The sequence below is a fragment of the Hemiscyllium ocellatum genome, chromosome 4 (assembly GCF_020745735.1).
Source record: "Hemiscyllium ocellatum isolate sHemOce1 chromosome 4, sHemOce1.pat.X.cur, whole genome shotgun sequence".
In the NCBI taxonomy this organism is placed as follows: domain Eukaryota; kingdom Metazoa; phylum Chordata; class Chondrichthyes; order Orectolobiformes; family Hemiscylliidae; genus Hemiscyllium; species Hemiscyllium ocellatum.
The window spans coordinates 41,939,184-41,959,633 of record NC_083404.1 but is presented as its reverse complement, the minus strand read 5'-3'; the positions used below and the strand labels follow the sequence as shown (position 1 = coordinate 41,959,633).

The window sequence follows — 20,450 nt, the reverse complement described above, 5'->3', positions numbered from 1 at the left end:
TGCCCTGCAAATTATGCTAGAGATTAGTTTGCTTTTCCTATAAAACAAAATCATTAATGAATTTCAAGAAATTCTGCTGTTTCTATTATTTCAAAATCTTAGCCCTCAAAAACACATCTCTCTATAGCTTCATCCACTCTATCTCTATAGACTTTTCAAGCTGTACATTCCAGCTTGAAATCCTGCTCTTTGGAATACCATCACCGTACATCTCATCCACTCCAGTCCCAACTACTTGTCTTTGGTCATCAAGTTTCTGCTCACTGAAACTTGCTAACTAAAGTCTTTGTTGCTACTTAGTTGTTTCTCTTTCTAAAACCTAGCTCTTCAATCTTCCTGAAGTCTGTCCTTATATTATTTCCGATTCCTGCTGACAAGGAATTTGTTATATATTTTTCCTTCCATGTTAAGCAAGTGATATCTTACTACAGGCAACCTGCACTGATATCTAGGCTCTGTTTTTAGTGGATCTGTTATCTTTCCAGCATTGCTTGAATTAAATGAGCAGTTAAAACAAATATTTCCAGTTGAATTTGAAACAAATGACCTAACTATCAAACTAAAACTAAAAACTGTTAGTAATTATATGAATTTTACAACCAGTACTTTCTAGCTTGGTTGAAAGCAGTTGTATTTTAACAAGCACAACTGATGTTGACTACATTTTGTTGTAAAGGCAATTATGTATCCTGGCAGACCTCTTAAATTAAATGTCAAAATGTTAATATTAGAACTGGAAAGGAGGAGGAAAAGTAAAAACAGTAAACTGTCAAAACTCTATCGAAAATCAATTTTAATGAGACAACTTTTATTTCAGATGATCCTTCTGTCGGCATAGAAGGCATATTTTCACAGTAACTGTTTAGAATTTGGCAGCAGCTTATTGTTTAAATTGTCTAGCCACTGTCAGTTGACAAAATTAATTTACACTCCAGGCCTTAATAAGAATAACCACTGCCATCTAGCAAAACTGTATTATCAGCAAGTAACTCCAAATGCTTAAGTTTTGCTATTCAGCAGTTTTTCTCAGACATATATTTTTCGTAGCAATATTTATTGAAGGTAAGGGATAAGAATATCAAAGATTTGAAAATGTTGAAAATTCAATGAGTGTTGTCAGCTGCATTATAACGGGCAATAATATACAATTCAGGTAAAACTTGGCAAATGTAAAACTACATTTGCATTGTGTTCCAGAGACGCCAGCCATCACTGTCCTTTACAATTAGCCTGCTATATTAAACTGCTTATTACTGAACTTAAGAATGTGATGTGTTGTGATTTCTTGATTGATGTGAAATACATTGAAACTCTCAAAACTTAAGTACCACATAATTCTTTTCCATTCTTCTTGCCCCTCAGGTGACCAGTCTACCCTCTCTTAAAAGGGTAACTTGATTGTAATCATAGTTGTTGCCCCTGATATGTTCCAAATTTGTTTTTCTTTTTTCCTTTCACTTCCAATTCATTGTTTTACTGTTCCTCAATTGCATTTTATATCTACTTCAGTCACTACTTCTAATTTAAAAATGTACTTTTAGATTTCCTTTTTGTCCTTGTTTAGTTAGCAAATTGCAACTAAGCATGGCTACTAAATGCAAGCCCTGCCACTGCTGCCAACATCCCACAAAGAAAAAAAAGAAAAATTATTCTTGCTAGGTTTGACTCTTTCATTCAAAATCCTCTTGAAAAACAAATTGCTTCCATTCACCGGTAAAATGGCTAAGTCTAGCTTTGTGAAGCTCTGTTCCTTTCTCATTCTCTCTATTTTTCCTCATTAACATCAGCCTTAATTGTACACAAATCCCCCGAAGCTGAAAGCTGCCAATTGTTTGATCATTTAGAATTCCTTGTACATTGCTGAACTCTGGGCCTAAGTGGTCTAGGTACTGTATTTCACATCATCAAAAGCAGGCATCTCCCATTAACTTTATTTCTTTCATTCTCTTCTGTCAAGTTAATCCTTACTCAACTCAATTAATTGCAGCTTGTTTTAAAGATTCATATCATATACATATTTAAATGGCATTTTAAGCAGTAAAAATCAATCAACAATGGAAAAGGAGGCATCAGACATTTAATTATTTGTGCAATTCAAAGCTCTCAGAAATAACACTGAGTCATTATACAGAGAGAATTTTGTTTAAAAATGCTGAATTTTTACGTAATATATAAAACTCACCAATACGTTTAATAGCTTCCTCTGGTCTCAGACATACATTGCCCAAAATATTGCTTGGCAGATTCCTGTCATATTGCCCAAAGTACTGTTCTCGCACCAATGTCAACAATGCCTTTAATTCATTAATTGGAATCAACAAGGGCATTTTACTTATCTGCCTGCTTTCTGTATAAATAAAGCAAAGGGTAACTATATTATAGAAATAGAAAAACAAGATAAATAAAATATTCACCATTTTCAAACCACACTGAATTTGCTAATGAAAAGCAAAGCTTCTTATCTACTTTTTGTGGGTTGGAGTTACAAACAATTATCCCATCAAATGCAATGACCAAATGAAAAAGAATTGTAATGCAGTTTACCCACAATAGTCCATGGTTAATCAAGAACCTTTGGAGGGGATGACAATCCATGTCCCAGCAGTGCAATATTATGGTGCCTAGTAATCTTTAAGTCACACTGCATCAGTCGTAGCAGTTTCATGACATTTAACAAAGATGCACTGAATTAAATAAAACATTTGAAATATGCCCAAAAAATAATGGATATTACAAACAAAACTCAAAGGTTAATAATATCTAGATATATTTAAATCATATTCAATCCTATAATTGTTGAAAGCAATGACATATATAATCTATTGTGATTTCTAATGATGATGATGTAAAATTTTACAGTGTTAATGGCCTATATTTTGTGGTCAGCAGTGATGCAAGATGCTCAACAGTGCCATCTAAAGAGTTGCCCATGAAGATAATAGCAATAGTTGGCATGGATTTTCCATTACCATTGGAAGTTTACATCTGGCACCAAGTATGAAGCAGTGAATATTAGCAGGCAGGTAATCAGCCAATCACACTGAAGCATTCACATAGATAGCAAATGAGCAAGTTTAAAATCTTTAGTTTAACTTAAAATGTTGGTTAACAACATAAATGATGATGATTGGATTGAGTGAGATGCCAAAACAAAGAAACAAATTTTTACGTTGAACTTTTCAATTTTTGCAATTGGAAAAGTAACATTCCACAAACACAAAATTAGCTTTTTGAGAGCATATTCCCAGAATATTCCCCATGTAACCTTTGACCTTCAGTATGTAAGATCATCATGCAAAACACAAAAACAGATGAAAATGTCTGATCAAGTTTCAGTGCTTCTTAATTAACATGATAGTTTCAAGGAAGCTTGTTATGATATATTTCTTGTGGGTCACCTGGGCTTGTCGCATGGTCACAGCTGCCATTTGAGGTCAGCAGGGTCGTCTTCTTTTGAATAAACATTTTCAGTGCATGAAAGTTTTAGATAAAGTCAACTGATGAAAGTTAAGCACTGGAAATTCATTTTCACTACAATATCAATTTCCAGCCTGTTTTATGTATAGTTTCCTCATAGTCTCAGACTTAGACCCTAAATAAGAATTTGGTGAACCTGCACTGCAACCTTTCCAATTCTAACAGATCCCTTCGAAGGTGCAGTATCCAGAACAGCACACAGATCAGTAGATGTGATCTAACCAGGGCTATGTTTTACCATAAGGAAATCATCTTTCTCTTTTATGTTCTAACTTCTGGTTCTAATTTCTAGCATTTCATTCGGCTTTTTGATTAATCTAAAAACATCTCTGATCACTCAAATGTAGTGGTCAATGTTCATGGACTGCCAATGTTCCCAGTTTTAGGGCAGCATCGTGGCTAGAACAAACAGTCTTATCGCAAATTCAACCCAAACTCTGGGTCAGATATGTGGATGACACCTTTGTAATCATTAAAAACACAGAAATAGAGAACATACACCAGATCATCAACGCCACACTCACAGGAATCCGATTCACGAGACAGGAAGAAAAGGACAACCAACTCCCATTCCTGGACATGATGGTCCAGAGAATTCACCACAAAGGTATACAGGAAAGCCACACACACACAGACCAAGTCCTGAACTATGAAAGCAACTACCCCAACACACACAAAAGAAGCTGCATCAAGACACTATTCAAAAGAGCCACAACACACTGCAGTACACCAGAACTGCAAAAAGAGGAAGAAGGACACCTATACAATGTATTCGCCAAAAACAGATACTCGCGCAATTTCATCAACAGATGCCGAAGGGAAAGACAACGGAACAAGGACAGGCCGCAACCCAAAGGACTAGCCACACTATCATACATCAAGAGCACTTCCAAACTGACTGCCAGACTACTACGACCATTAGGACTCATAACAGCACGCAAACCAACAGCCACTCTCAGACAACAACTCACCAGAACGAAGAACCCGATACCCAGCATGAGCAAAACCAATGTAGTGTACAAAATCCCATGCAAGGACTGCACAAAACACTACATAGGACAGACAGAAAGACAGCTAATGATCCGCATCCATGAACACCAACTAGCCACAAAACGACACGACCAGCTATCCTTTGTAGCCACACATGCAGATGACAAGCAACATGAGTTCGACTGGGACAACACTACTATTATAGGACAAGCCAAACAGAGAACAGCCAGGGAATTCGTAGAGGCATGGCACTCATCCACAGATTCAATCAATAAGCACATCGACCTGGACCCAATATACCGACCACTGCAACGGACAGCTGGAACTGACAACCGGAAGCGGCAAATTCAAACCATTATAGTTGCCGGAGCAAACATCACAGAAGCGCTTCACAGGAGGCTCCCAAGCACTGAGGATGTCACCTAGACAGGGGACGAAACGTCTGCAACACAAATTCCCCGCTCGGCGAACAGAACCACAACATCTAAGCCTCTCCTAACCATTTGAACAATTCACATTCCTTCAACTAGCTAATAGTCTCCTATGTAAGGCTTTGCAAATAGAGGTATAGGGTTGAAAAGCAAAGAATTTATGTAAAAATCTTTATACATCATTGGTCAGGTGCCAGATAGAATATTGTGCCCAAATCTGAGATATGAATTTTCATAACATTATGATGGATTAGGGAATTGTTATTGAGAGACACTGGGGAAGCTGAGATTATTTACCTTAGAGTAGTGACAGTAAGGGAGACTTAATAGTGAAATTAAATTAAATTTAATTTAATGAAGTATTTTAAAAAGAGTAAATGAAAGAAACTGTTCCCTCTGGCAGGAGGGTCAGTAACCAGAGCACATGAGATTCAAGGTAATTGATAAACAAACCAAAGGGTTGAGGAGATTTTTATTTACATATGATTATTATGTGGATTGCACCAGCCAGAAAGGATACTGGAAGCAGATTTATTAGTATTTATCAAAAGGGAAATTTATATACACTTCTACTGGAAAACAAATTGCGGTATAATGGGGGGAACAAAATAGAGGGGTTTAATTAAATCTCTTCTAAGGAGCTAGCATAGGAACAAGGGACTGAAAGTCCTCCTTTTCATTGCACAATTTTAAGACTGGGCCCAACACTAACCCACATTTTAGAATCAACAACAGATACAAGATTATGTCTTTGCAGATTTTGTTACAGCTGTCTTCAGGTAATTCAGAGACCTGTTGTACAATACATTACAAGACTTACTTAGAAACTCTCGTAAAGCAAGCGTTTGAACTTGTGCCAGTTTCTTCTCTCGGTCTACAAGCTGGTCTTCAGTAAGATAAGGCATTGCCCCAAGAAGCTCTGCAACATCATACTCTGCAGATGATACATGGATTAGTACACACAGCAGCTGCCAGAAGCACATTCTGTTTCAGTATTTTTGCCCTTTATCATGAGATAATTAACTTATTTTAATTAGCTTCTGAAACAAAGTGAGTATTACATTAGCACTCTCACGGAAGTTAATTTAAAACGGACACCCCTCACATTAAAATTTACTTTAAACTTCATTCTTGATTCATTTATTCTGAGCAGTTTGATGGCTGCCATATACATTTTGAAAATTGGGGTTTGAAATTTGGGGTTTCATGTGACAGGAGCTTACTAAAAATTGTACTGGATCAGTGATCATTCCAGAGCTGGTGTTTTTATATTTTACTCTAAAGTCAAAACACCCTCCCTAATAGCACTGTGGATCTACCTATAGCACATAGACTACAGCAGTTCAAAAAGGCAGCTTACCTTCTCAAGGAATGAACAATAAATGCTGGTGCCCAGACAGTGAAGCCCACATCTCATGAATGACTATAATCTGTATTGGTATAGATCTACACTATTTTCTTTATTACTTAGGTGATTAAAAAGAAAATGTTTTGTGCTCAATCACTTGGTAAACCTGTGGGGCGACACAGTGGCTCAGTGGTTAGCACTGCTGCCTCACAGCGCCAGGGTCCCAGGTTCGATTTCCCAGGTGGAGTTTGCACATTCTCCTTGCGTCTGTATGGGTTTCCTCCGGGTGCTCCGGTTTCCTCCCACAGTCCAAAGATGTGCAGGTCAGGTGAATTGGCCATGCTAAATTGCCCATTTCTACATTAGTCAGAGGGAAATGGGTCTGGGCGGATTACTCTTCGGAGGGTCAGTGTGGACTTGTTGGGCCGAAGGGCCTGTTTCCACACTGTAGGGAATCTAATCTAATCAACACGTGGATGACAACAGTTCAAGAATGTGGCTCACTGCCACTTTCTCAAAAGCAACTGAAGGTTGGCAATACATGGTACATTTTCCAATCATGCCTACATCCCAAAAATGAAAAGTCCTTTCCACACTGTAGGGATTTTATTTTATTCCATGAGCTTCCTTTTTGCTACATCTTGCAAATGTACATTACTGTAAACATATCTCAAAAATCTGAAAGTCATGCAATGCACTTTACAAAGCAGGGAAGATAAACTCCAGGTCAAAGTGCACCCTTTCTTGATGTATGCAGAATGTTAATTTTCTACAACATTGCTGCTACAGTGAAAAGCACAATAGCATATGATGTTTAAGTTCCACGCTTCTACTAAGAACATTCAAGATACTATGGATTTAGCTGAATTTTCTACAAAGAACAGTTCTGTGGATTTGCAGAGTCAAAATTTAAGTTTTTTTCTTTACTATCTTTCTTGATTCCATTGATCTGATTTTCCAGTTGTGTCACTTCCTGAAGATCTTCTAAATGCTGATATTCATTTGATAAACTAATAATTTGTTAAACCAAAGGTTTCTAGAAGCTCATTACACTATTTGCTATCTGACCTTCTGGGATCACAATTCAAATTTTCTCAAATCATTCTATGCTACCATTAATCCTGTAAATAATGTGCTACACTTGTTTAAAATTGAAGCATATTCAATTATCTTACCCATTACTTAAATTTGTGAACAAAGATCAACTACCCAACCCCCCTCCAAGAAAACCTCCTCTGGTTTCAAAGTATTCATGATGAACCACTGAAATGTGCTTCAACTGTATGAAATATTGATCTAGCAAAAGTTGGTAATGGGGTCACTGAAGATGACCCACTGACCTCAGACGAGGTAGAGGTGAAAAGAAATGCCCTGGGTAAATGTTCTAAATTGCTATCCATAAATATAAATTAAGGATGCCCAGTGAGGTGAAGATCAATTTCAACTATAACAATCTCTATGATCAAATAACACTCAGTACCCAATCTCACAATGAAAAATGGAGTGAAAGAGAATCTGTGGGGACAAAGCCTCTGGAAGTGGGCAACCATTGAAGAGTGAATGCAGCATGTTAAGAAAAGAGACTGAATAGGAAGTTTTACAAATATATACTAACTGTAAATCATTATCATGGGCAAAAAGCTGACAAGTGTTATTTTGCCTGAAGTGTTGCGAAGCAAAAGAAACTCCCTTCACAATTCTCATCTCACTGATTCTGAAACAATGTTAGGGTATCTAATGATTCAGCACTCTACAAATCCAATAAGCACAGTCTTTTCAGTAGCCAATACACATGCGTCATTTGATATTTTGTTAGCATGGAAGCTTTCCAAGTAACTATTAATTTACTCGTCTATTATAATCCAATCGTGTTCCCATTCAGCTGTACGTAAATCCTTTGTAATCTTGGACTGTAGTCTATAAATGAAAATACAAAAGCATGAACTAATAGGTTTAGCAAAATGCCAACCAGTGGGAAGCCAGTCAGTCAACACTATACACATTATATGAGAATTATGTATGAAACAGATTAGCACAGCACTGAAAAGGTTTGCTGCTGCTCCAACAATTTACTAATGAGGAGCAAGACCAAAATGGTGGTCTCTAGCGCTTAAATCATTACTATTCCAGATTGGTCAAATGCAGATATAAATAAACCATAAAGACTGATGTTTTGAAAACAGTTCACATTACAGAAGAGGATGTGCTGGAGGTCTCGGAAAGTATAAAGTTGGAAAAATCTCTGGGACCTGATCTAGTGTATCCCAGGTCACTGTGGTAAGTTAGGGAGGAAATTGTGGGAGCCCTTTCAGAAACATTTGTATCATTTATAACCATGGGTGAGGTGCCGAATGACGAAGTGGCTAATATTGTGCCTTGGTTAAAATGGGATGCAAGGAGAAGCCTGGGAATATAGATCTGAGAATCTGACTTTGGTAGTGGGTAATTTGTTGGAGGTGATTTTGAAAGATAGAATTTACATATATTTGGAGAAGCAGGAATGATCAGGGATAGTCAGCACGGGTTTTTTTTGGTGAGGAATATTATATCTCACAAACTTGATTTGAGGAAGTAACCAAAAACATTGATGAGGGCAGAGCAGTAGACATTGTTTACCTGGACTTTAGTAAAGTCCTTGCCAAGGTCCCACATGGTAGACTAATTAATAAAGTGAGATCACATGGGATTTAGGGTGAGCTTGCCGGTTGGATATAAAACTGGCTTAACTGCAGGAAACAAAGTGGTAGTAGAGGGTTGTTTTCAACCTGGAGACCCGTTACCAGCAGTGTTCCACAGGGATTGATGCTAGGTCTGCTTTTGTTTGTCATTTATATAAATGGTTTAGATGAAAATATAGAAGGCATGGTTAATAAGTTTATGGATGACACCAAAATTGGTAGTATAGTGAATAGTGGAGAAGGTTATCTAAGATTACAAAGTGATCTTGATTAATTGGATCAACGGGATGAGGAGTGATAGATGGGGTTTAATTTGGATAAAAGCGAAGTATTGCATTTTGGTAAAAAAAAACAAGGGCAGGACTTGTACAATTAAAACTAGGACTTTGGGTAGTGTTGTAGAATAGAGACCTAGGGGTATAGGTACATAATTCTTTGAAGTTTGCATTAAATGTGGACAGGGCAGTTTAAAAAGGCTTTTAGCATGCTTGCCTTCATTGCTCAGACCATTGAGTACAGGAGTTGGGGAGTCATGTTGAGGTCGTATAGGTGTTGATGAGGCCTCTTCTGCAGTACTGTGTTCAGTTCTGGTCACCCAGTTACAAGAAGGATATTACCAAGCTGGAGAGGGTTCAGAAAAGACTTAGGCAGCATCCAAGGAGCAGGAGAATCGACATTTCGGGCATGAGCCCTTTTTCAGGAATCATGCCCGAAACGTCGATTCTCCTGCTCCTTGGATGCTACCTGACCTGCTGCGCTTTTCCAGCAACACATTTTCAGCTCTAATCTCCAGCATTTTCTCCTCAGAAAATATTTAGCAGGGCGTTACCAGAAATGGAAGGTTTCAATTATAGGGAAAGACTGGGACTTTCTTCAAGGGAGCATAGGAGTTTGAGGGATGGCCTTATAGGGGTTTATAAAATCATTAAGGGTATAGGTAAGGTGAATGGCAGGTGTCTTTTGGGGGACTTCAAGTCCGGGTGCATATTTTTAAGGTGAGGAGAAAAATTTAAAAAGAACAAGAGGCAAGGTTTTTTTTTAAAATACAAAGGAGGGCTAGTGTGTGGAATGAACTTCCAGAGGAAGTGTGGGATGTGAGCACAATTACAACGCTTAAAAGACATTTGTATAAATATATGAGTAAAAAAGATTGAGGGATATGGGCTAAGCGCAGGCAGATAGGGTTAGTTTAGTTTGGGATTATGGTCAGCATGCAATTCAAAAGTAAGAATGAATTCAGTGAAGTGTGCAGAGGAAGTGAACTTCAAGCTACTCCCTAAATAATTACATTTTATCATAAACTAACCACAAAAACCAGCACTTGGTTTACCTTGGAGTAAAAAGTGGCTTTACTTGTATAAATTGGAATTCAAATAGGACATAAATCAGAAGTGTTCAAATCTTGATGGCAGAAAGCACACAAAAAGAATAAGATATATTCACTTCTGCAATTGCCAATTCTAGGCAGGCACTTTCCTCAAAAATGTGTTTCACCTTAAAACTTCAAGACACAGGCAGTCCAATTTCAATGACCTCAGATATTTAATAGTTCAAGAAATCACCATCAACGTCTGGGCAATTTGGGATTGGCAATAAATACTGGCCTAGTCAGTGACACCCATAGCCCATATATGACAATAAATCATATGACCCTTTCTTTGCATGTTAATGCACAGAACTAACTGGGATAGGATATATAATGGTTCAGGTTTTGCATTTATAGGTGATGGTAAAATGGTCAGTGTTTGTTGTAATTACCCTCAAACATATGACAAGAAATTCAGGTGACTGTACAGATTGTTAAATAGTTAAACATTAAAATCCAAAATGTGCTGTCAGTGAATCCTGGGCTTCTCCACGGGGAAGGACATCATGGGCACTGGAACTTCTCATGTGTTCACGGCACCTTATGCACACCCGTCCCTTTTGAACGTCAACATTTCTGTTGAGGGTGTTTGTAATATGAAGGAAATCTTTTAGCTCATCAGAATTGTGCTTGTTTGTTCAAAGGGAAACCCAGTCAGTCACAACAGTGCCCTTCTCTACCAAATAATTCATTTTTTTTTCCCCCAAGTATTTATCCAATTTACTTTTGAGCACTACTGAAAATCTGTATCCAGCAGTCAAGGAAAACACATTCCAAATGTTAATTATTCTGACCGTGCATCCTTTCCCCTCCTTAGACCCTTGCTCCAACTACCCCTCCGCCATCTCATTCCTCCCACCCTCACTTTCCTCCTATCATTCCTGCCACTTCTCCCCCATCGTCCCAGCCACCCTGCACTCACAACCTGCTCCCCACTCCTGCCTCCATACCTATCCTCTCCACTCCACTCCACTCCACTCCACTCTCCTCCTACCTTACCCACTCTCCTCCTCTGAACTGCACACCTTTCCCTCCTTCCGCTGCCTTTGCCCACCCTCCCCTCTTTCTGCCTCTCTTTGAGGCAGGTATGCTAAAGAGGAGGATATGTTCAGTATGTTTAAAGCACATAATATCAAGTCTCATTATTTTTGAGTTCTCACATTTATTATTCAAAAGGAAATCATTTGGCTAATGCATCACCTTCACCTTCTTTGTCTTCAAGTCTTTCTTCCAGGATCCCATTCACGATGGCGATAGCTGCTGCTCCATTAATCTGATTGGCTGAATGAATCAGGATTGCCTTACATCCACCTCGACAATTGCTTTGAACCATCAGGTAGTAGCTGCAAACCTCTCCTTTCATTTCAATCTCTGGAACTGGAAACAATCAATAGACTGAAGTACAAAGTTTAAAATTACAAAAAAAAGCTGTCATTAATAACACAGTAAGATTGCGTTATATTACAAAAGATGAAGCACAAGGTTAATATTGTGAACTCTGATTTGCAGGGAGAAAGAATGATCCAGCAAGCTTTATGCTAGAAATGACAGGTTGTTTTTATTAATGCAAGTTTCCCAATTTATAGACTTTAAGCCAGCCACCACCATTAGAACTAGATGAAATATTTAGAATATCCATTCACAAGGAATGCTGACTACTTATAAAGAGAAGTGAATTTTTCATTTGTACAGCATCCATATAAAATTAGGGGAAAATATTGCAAAATACAATTAAAATAACAAATGCATATGGCTAAATTAACAATGCATCAACCTGAAATCTAGAATGCAGTTTGACTTAAAAATACGCAGATTGAGGCAATTAAATCTCAGTTGTCTGTAACTTAAGATTTTATTTTTTTTAAATCACAGAAATTGACTTCACCTTTCCCTCGACTGTCCTTGCTGCTCAGCAAGACTTTCATGTTTCCAGCCTCTGCATCCCACTCAAGTCATTCAATGGCTTTACTTTAAAAGTTTTTGCTTCTGCCAAAGTTCAGGAATTGAAGTTGACAAAAAGTTGTAACAGGACGAAGTTGGTTATGGATTCAGGCAAGATTTTGGGTTGAGTCACTGACTCTTTCTTCTACTTCACAGGGCCCCCCATATGACATTCAGCATTTGTCTTGGAAGCCTGCACATCATCACACTCTAAATCCTTTTCAAGTTTTTCTGCCCAAAGTCAGGTCTGACATACAATGCCATGACCTCCATCAAGGGCAAGGAGGAAGAGGTCACAAATCCAACCCAGTTGAAATGGGGAGTAAACCTTGTAGTGTTGGTACGAATTTGAACCACATCAGCTATCCAAGCAACTTACAAGCAATCCACATTGCTGTGGCAACATACACTTAAACAGCATGTTATGTATCCTGGAGACAAAGGTCATACAGCACAGAAACAGACCCTTCGGTCCAACCAGTCCATGCTAAACATAATCCCAAATTAAACTAGTCCCACCTGCCTGCTCCTGGCCCATTGCACTCCAAACATTTCCTATTTATGTATAGATAGTAATTGTAAATGTTCCAATTTCTTTCTGACACATGGCTAATAGGAATCTCTCCTGCTCTTACCAACAGCAGCTGACGTATATTAGAAACCTTTACAAGTTGATATTCAACCTGCTCCACCACACAATGAATTTACCTCTTTGGCCATTATGTCCTCAAGTAGGACTTGAAGCATGAGCTTCTGGTTCAGGAACGGGGATGCTATCACTGTGCCACAAACCTCCACACTCCAACTAACATTACTTAAATGGGCAGAGAAGCATTAAAGCTGAAAATGTGTTGCTGGTTAAAGCACAGCAGGTCAGGCAGCATCCAAGGAACAGGAAATTCGACGTGAAGGGCCAGAGCCCTTCACGTCGAATTTCCTGTTCCTTGGATGCTGCCTGACCTGCTGTGCTTTAACCAGCAACACATTTTCAGCTCCGATCTCCAGCATCTGCAGACCTCACTTTTTACAGAGAAGCATTAAAAACCTTCCACACTGTCCTGCCTGAACATTTGCGCAATTCTACACAGCAGAGTTCTTCTATTTGAATGCTGTTCTTTAGCATAATGTCTGCTATTTTAAATCAGTTGTCCCTGACCCAAAAGCATAATGGGGCACTTAGCACAGGTCTACAAGAAACACAGCTTCAAAAAACCTACAGTTTCCAGACATACAGAAACAAGGTTTTTATGTTGGACATCTTTTTTAGGTGATAACAGCATCAGTAATGAAACAAACTTGAAGTGATGGATTCAGCAATTGCATTGATTAAATGTGATTTCAATCAAGATTAACAGATTAAAAATTTTAATCACTAGATTTGCTCAGATTTCTTTTAGCACTATTGCTACACAGCTCTAACAAATTAATTAACACCAGGCTGTTCCTCTGCAAATGAAGCTTTAAGCAATTAAAAGTATATATGCACGTGTGTATTTAGCAAGTATACAAATGCTTGTGATTTCTGCAGCCAAAATTGTGCTGCTAAATTACTTTGTAGCAAGTGTTGTACTGCACATTCTGCTCCCATACTGATCTTCACTAAAGTCGCTGATCTTGGTTGGTGGTTCACTACAACTGACGTTGCTATTATGATTATCATTGCTGCAATACTTAGCGATTGGACAACTATAGTCTTTCAGAAACATTAAAACAGTACTGATCAAAATGATAGGATTATTTGACAAAAAGACAAATAAAACGAACCTCTATAATCCTTAAACTAATCCTCCCGTTTGACTTTTTGTACTTCACATTATATTTCAATATTAAACATAATTCAACTGTTCTAAATTAACTATTTAGTAGAATATCATCACAGGAAAAAAAAACACTTCCTATTTAAAACACATTCATATCATTACACAGCCATAAAAACTTTTACAAATTACTAATTTGAATCAGATAGTACGGACTCAGTCAAGACACAATGATAACATACGGTTATGCTACACTACATACTGTAACATAAATGATCAAGTAGTAATTAATGCTGTTACTCGGTATTAAAATTACAAGGGCACCGTATTTTCTTATTCTAACATCCATAATGAACCTGAAAGCCAGAGTATTACTGTTGAAATTTGATTTAGCAATATCCACAGGAAGCACACGTCAATTTATCAATTGGTCATAAAACTAATTTAATAGCAGAGCTTCAAAGGAAAAGGATACCTGAATGTATCACAGAAGTTTTTACAGGAGACTTGCAGAGCGCCAGAAAGTTTAGCCATTCCCATGAGTGGAATGTAGATTCATAAAACATTGAAAATTAGCATATATGAATTTACTTTTCTAATAACCATTTGAAATGCAACAAAGACTGATTAACTTTAAAATTGGGTTAGGATGAGAGTGAATTTTCAGGTTGTATAATTTGTGTAAAGATAGTGCTTTCATTTTTTAAATCTGCTTTTGCTTTTCTGGAAATAATTATTCGGGAGAGAGACTTCATGTTTTCTGGTATGTATGAGGTCTCTAAAATTAATGCTAGCTTGCATTTAATGTATTGAGTACCTTGATTAAATTGCACAGCTCTTTATCAAGAAGTAAAGCTCAAGGCAAATCTAAATAATAAAAGGAAGAAAACTGCACCTAAAGTTTGATTTTCTGCTCTGGAATGATACATTTATTAAAAGCATTATATTCCAAGCTAACAAAACTTTCATTAAGAGCACTAACTTGAAATGAAGAGCTAAAATATTTAGAATAACAAAAAAGGTCAATGGCTCCTCAGAACATGATGGGTTTTGAAGATAACAATCAAAATAGTTCATTTGTACTGGTTATATAAAAATTCACAGGTTAATAAATTATTTATGCTTTTTGATTTAAAATCAAATTATATACCAGATAAATGCAATTTAATTTCTATTAACACATCTGAAGCTTCCTGCCCTTCCAGAACAACATACAAGATACAAAGCAGGAAATCAATTTTCTGACTAAGCATTGAGACAAGTATTGCAGTTTTGTTTGTAGGTGATAAAGGAGTTGGCAAAATTTAAAAGGAAAAAAAGCAGAATTCCATTTTATTAAAGTCTGTAGGCATTACGTTTGTAAAAGAAAACTGATACGCTGTTCGTTCTAAAATATAAACCAAATTTACAGTGACCTTGAAAGGTCAGTTAATATTTGAAGGTCTGCTAACAGGTGAACAGCTTTCTTTCTATATCCGCAGTTGTGCAGAAAGTCTGAAATACAGCCACTTTCAGTCAGTTTAAGCTATTAAGTAACTTAATAGCCTTCGCTTAATAAAAATCTAAAACACTGATTCAATGGCTAAACCCCATCTCAATTATGGAACATACAAGAAAATATAACTGTTTATTTTTAAGTTTCCAAATAAATTAAGCTATGCTTAGTGAAATGGATAATGTTGCTTTTCAGTATATAACTGCCAACAATAATGATAAATACAAAGTACCTGAATTCAAACTACTGGAGCAAAAATTCTCAGATTTCATACAGACTTATTCAACTCACTAAGATATATGTGAACATTAATCTAGTAAAAGGACAGCTTTACAAACTCACCATTAATGCATTTTGGCTTTCTTGCCACGTAATCTTTCCATTTCCGTGTACTGTACTGGCTAGCAGGCGGAATCTGAGTGCTGCTCACTGTACAAGATAGATTAAAAAGAGCTCCAACCTTAAATAATAAAAGGAAGAAAATTGTAGTTATCAAAGATTGGAATTGCAATTATAAAATAAATAATTTCTAATAGTGACTGAACATGTATGAACAATAAGTTAATAGTATTTTTTTGGGTAGCTTGACGGAAGAACTACATTATATAAATGACAGGACTTAACAATTGTTTTACAAGAGGAGGAATACTTCCCAATATGGTCACTACGTTGTGATGCTGTCATGCAGGAATTGATGATCTTTTATTAGAAAGTTTGGGTAAGATGAGTGAAAGATGATCCAGTAGCCAGGTGTATACCTTGATAACAATTATGTCTGCATTTAAAAATGCTATCATTTAAATCTTTGAGGGCAGAGGGACGTAGACCAGGCAAATAGTCAATGAAGCTGGGAGGTGTAAATATTTTAATTTTGTTTCACACATGGAGGTGGTTATCTATCCCTTCTAGTCAGTTTTCCAAAACAGATGGAACAGCAGAAGAGGCAGAAACATCACCTGCTCCATTATTTTAGACTGAAAAGGTTTTCCAAACTTTTGTTACAAAGTTTAACTTTGAATAGAAAGCAGAACATACCTTTTCTCGTAGAGAAGAAAGTTGGTTCAGTAGTTGTTTAGATTTGCCTTGAGCTTTACTTCTTGATAAAGAGCTGTGCAATTTAATCAAGGTACTCAATACATTAAATGCAAGCTAGCATTAATTTTAGAGACCTCATACATACCAGAAAACATGAAGTCTCTCTCCAGAATAATTATTTCCAGAAAAGCAAAAGCAGATTTAAAAAATGAAAGCACTATCTTTACACAAATTATACAACCTGAAAATTCACTCACATCCTAACCCAATTTTAAAGTTAATCAGTCTTTGTTGCATTTCAAATGGTTATTAGAAAAGTAAATTCATATATGCTAATTTTCAATGTTTTATGAATCTACATTCCATTCATGGGAATGGCTAAACTTTCTGGCGCTCTGCAAGTCTCCTGTAAAAACTTCTGTGATACATTCAGGTATCCTTTTCCTTTGAAGCTCTGCTATTAAATTAGTTTTATGACCAAAAGAGGTACATTCAATTAGTAGAAACAGAATAAACTTTGCATTGTTAATATTTGGCAGTTATAATTCTTGGATTTAAGCATTTATAAACTATTAGCTATGGATTCAGTGTATATTAAATATTAGAGATTTCACCACATTTAAAAGCACTTGCATGCCTCCCTGAGGAGCAGTAGCCTGCATGGGACAGTACTAATTGCAGGAGGTTAGGATTCAGCACGCATGTTCATCAACCAGCACAGACATGATGGAACATTCTATTAAATTATTCAGCAAATTAATTAATATTAGGAGGTAAAAAAACACCCTATTTATTTACTAAGTGTGCAATTCTGGTCTGCCTCATGTCAGAAGGACATTGTGAAACTTGAAATGGTTCAGAAAAGATTTACAAGGATTTTGTCAGGGTTGGAGGATTTGAGCAACAGGAAGAGGCTGAATAGACTGGGCTTGTTTTCCCTGGAGGGTCAGAGGCTGAGGGGTGACCTTATAGAGGTTTATAAAATTATGAGGGGCGTGGATAGGGGAAATAGATAAGGTATTTTCCCTGGGGTGGTGGGAGTCCAGAACTAGACAGCTTAGCTTTAGGGTGAGAGGGGAAAGATTTAAAAGGGACCTAAGAGGCAATGTTTTCATGCAGAGGGTGGTGCATGTCTGGAAGGAGCTGCCAGAGGAAGCAGTGAAGGCTGGTACAATTACAGCATTTAAAAGGCATCTGGATGGACATATGGATAGGAAGGATTTATCGGGATATAGGCCAAATGCTAGGAAATGGGAATAGATTAGGTTAGGTTATCTGGTCAGCATGGACGAGTTGGACCGAAGGGTCTGTTTCTCTGATGTACTTCTCTATGACTCTAAGTGAAAGAATGAGGTCTTAAACTTTCTAAGGCAAAACGGAATACAAAATAGGTTTAAAAATACCACTTATTAGAGAGGAGAGTAAAATAAAACAGAAACCTGAAGTAGATTCTTTGCACACTGTAAACTCAATTTCCTTTGGTCTGAATCACTGCTTGGTCTCATTATAGCAGCTGAACAAGGTTGCATTGATTAAAACATGCCCATGGAGAGGGGAAATGGTGAGAAAAAGATTAAAGTTGTTCATTTACCAAGCTCAAGAAAGAGTGTTGACAAAAAAACAGATTTGATTACAGAGCATGGTCTCTAAGTGTAAACGTTTATGTTGAATGGTTTATTTTTCTATGCTTGTAATTTGTAGAATGAAGAAATCCACTTAGAACATTTTAACTGTGAATTTCCAACTCAAATTAAACTTCAAAAACTAAGGGAAATGCAATGCAAAACAGTCTCTTCTGCTCCAAGAAACAGTAAAATATTGAAATTGAATTGAATTTATTGTCACGTGTACTGAGGCAGTGAAAAGCTTTGTTCCACAACTGTAACGTCTTGCTATCACATATAATAAAACAAAATTAATTGGAACAATTCATTTGTAGAAAATATGCATTCGGGATTACGTAACTAGAAAATTTAAGAACTAATTCATCATTCTATTAGCCAGCTTCCAAATGTAGACAGCATTGGCCTTGGAGAGAGCACAGTGCAGATTTCCTGAATTATACCAGAGTCTGGACAATTAGGTTATGGAGACAGGTGGCTAAAATGTGTCTTGCATTCCTCTACATTTGGGAGATTGAGGATTTAATCATTGAAAGAATTCAATATGAAGGATACAAATAAACTACTGCTTCTGATGAGAATATTCAAGAGTACAAAATGGAACAAGGAGCTTTAGGAGTGAAATAAGGGACAGACTTTCTGATGACCAGAAAGTTGATTTTGGAGTCCAGGTTAGAGTTGGGCATGGGGAGCCTATGGAAATTCTACTGTAGCACATGCCAAAGGGATTGCCTTGAAAGTTAAATTTTCCACTAGGCATTTCCTCTATAGATCCCCCTGAAGGTCTCCACAGAAATGAGAATCTTTGAATGTCCCAATGAAATTATGTTAGTTCATAAGAAAATGTTAGACAATTAAATAGAGTCATAGAGATGTACAGCATGGAAACAGACCCTTCGGTCCAACCCGTCCATATTCCAACCCTATCTAGTCCCACCTGCCAGCATCTGGCCCATTTCCCTGCAAACCCTTCCTATTCACATACCCATCCAAATGCCTTTTAAATGTTGCAATTGTACCAGCCTCCACCACTTCCTCTGGCAGCTCATTCCATACACGTACCACCCTCTGTGTGAAAAAGTTGCCCCTTAGGTCTCTTTTATACCTTTCCCTTCTCACCATAAACCTATGCCCTCTAGTTCTGAACTCCTCCACCCCAGGGAAAAGACTTTGTCTATTTATCCTATCCATGTCCATCATAATTTTGTAAACCTCTATAAGGTCACTCCTCAACCTCAAACACACCAGGGAAAACACCCCCAGCCTGTTCAACCTCTCCCTAGAGCTCAAATCCTCCAACCCTGGCAACATCCTTGTAAATCTTTTCTGAACCCTTTCAAGTTTTACAACATCTTTCCAATAGGAAGGAGACCAGAATTGCATACAATGTTCCAACAGTGGCCAAACCAATGTCCCATACAGCTGCAACATGATCTCCCAACTCCTGTACTCGATACGTTGACCAATAAAGGAAAGCATACCAAATGTCTTCTTCACTATCCTATCTACCACTTTCAAGGAGCTATGAACCTGCACTCCAAGGTCTCTTTGTTCAGCAACACTCCCTAGGACCTTACCATTAAGTGTAAAAGTCCTGCTAAGATTTGTTTTGCCAAAATGCAACACCTCGCATTTATCTGAATTAAACTCCATCTGCCACCTCTCAGCCCATTGGCCCATCTGGTCAAAATCCTGTTGTAATCTGAGGTAACCCTCTTCGCTATCCACTACACCTCCAATTTTGACATCATCTGCAAACTTACTAACTGTACCTCTTATGTTCACATCCAAATCATTTATGTAAATGACAAAAAGTAGAGGACCCAGCACCGATCCTTGAGGCACTCCACTGGTCACAGGCCTCCAGTCTGAAAACCAACCCTCCACCACCACCCTCTGTCCTCTAGGTTTGAGCCAGTTCTGTATCCAAATGGCTACTTCTCCCTATATTCCGTGCTTTACTGATACTTACACAATCCCGAGATCCCTTATAATCTCTGATGCTGAATGACAACACGTTTGTGCACCCTGCACAAGGACTCAATAACATGCCTACAGTCTGAGACACAATCACCCCCCACTGCAGAAATGACACTGTCCTGCAAAAAACCTCCTCCCACCTCTACACTGACCTGACACACCGAACTCCCCCACAAACCTGACCCAACCATCAAACCCGTTGCATTGTCGGCACCAAACCCAATCCCTGACCCTGACTCATCCTATGCCACCAACATTGGCCCCAAAGCCATTCATTGGCGCTTGTCATATTCAGTCTGATGGCCCAGCTACCAACTTTGACCACCAATT

At 37.7% G+C, this 20,450-nt stretch overlaps 1 protein-coding gene across 3 annotated transcripts in view; it reads right to left on the bottom strand.

Annotated features, from left to right (window-relative positions):
- mtbp (MDM2 binding protein) overlaps window positions 1-20,450 on the bottom strand; it is a 75,957-nt gene that overhangs the window by 32,778 nt on the left and 22,729 nt on the right. The window contains exons 10-14 of one of the 3 annotated variants that reach the window (XM_060823032.1): window positions 16,519-16,591; window positions 15,826-15,943; window positions 11,491-11,667; window positions 5,719-5,832; window positions 2,183-2,347 (exon numbers count right to left, since the gene is read on the bottom strand). In XM_060823032.1, coding sequence (XP_060679015.1) covers window positions 2,183-2,347; window positions 5,719-5,832; window positions 11,491-11,667; window positions 15,826-15,943; window positions 16,519-16,591 — 647 coding nt within the window. The remainder of the gene's footprint in view (window positions 1-2,182; window positions 2,348-5,718; window positions 5,833-11,490; window positions 11,668-15,825; window positions 15,944-16,518; window positions 16,592-20,450) is intronic. The other 2 variants (XM_060823036.1, XM_060823039.1) reach the window with 2 other exon arrangements.